This window comes from Acanthisitta chloris, unplaced genomic scaffold (genome assembly GCF_000695815.1).
Source record: "Acanthisitta chloris isolate BGI_N310 unplaced genomic scaffold, ASM69581v1 scaffold14254, whole genome shotgun sequence".
Taxonomy (NCBI): domain Eukaryota; kingdom Metazoa; phylum Chordata; class Aves; order Passeriformes; family Acanthisittidae; genus Acanthisitta; species Acanthisitta chloris.
Genome location: NW_008667713.1, coordinates 1 through 498, shown reverse-complemented (window position 1 = coordinate 498; position 498 = coordinate 1). Strand labels below are relative to the sequence as shown.

General features: G+C 61.8%; 1 protein-coding gene across 1 annotated transcript in view; it reads left to right on the top strand.

The window, feature by feature from the left end:
• The window catches only part of LOC103800250 (DC-STAMP domain-containing protein 2-like), a gene marked incomplete at its 3' end in the record, with an annotated part of 3,759 nt that extends 3,319 nt beyond the window's left edge, over window positions 1–440 (top strand). The window contains 2 exon segments of the mRNA XM_009072620.1: window positions 50–231; window positions 315–440. Of these exon segments, the coding sequence (XP_009070868.1) occupies window positions 50–231; window positions 315–440 (308 nt within the window).
• Window positions 441–498: the final 58 nt, after the last annotated feature.

The following is a 498-nucleotide window of genomic DNA, read 5'->3' as shown; positions in this document are numbered from 1 at the left end:
TGAAGCAGTGCATCAGGGACATGATAAGGGGCTGGAAACTGCCCTCCAGAGCAGCTGCCTGGCTGAAAACCCGGCTGGACAAGGAGGAGAGGTTGGAGAGCAATGAAGCCAACAGCAAGGTTCACTACAAGGAGCGGGCTGAGATGAGGGACAGCGATCTGGAGGAGGTGGTGGTCGAGCAGCCACCCACTGACACAGAGATAAGTGGGAGGCAGAAACCCCCCAACACAAGTGAGATCCGCTCCCACCCTGCTCCACAGAGCTCCCCGTGGGCAGTGGGAGCAGGCAGGGCTAACATCTCCCTCCCCACCCAGCCCTGAAGCGAGTGGCGGTCTCGGTGCTGCCTGCCCCGTGCCATCGGTTCTTCTGGAGCAAACCGGACCAGTACCGCTGCAGCAAGATCCTCCTGGGCGCTGGATTTGGGTTCCTCCTTGCCCTCGGTGAGTGTGTCCCGGTGCTGGGGATGGCATGGTGCTGGTGGCACTGGGAGCTCGGGAC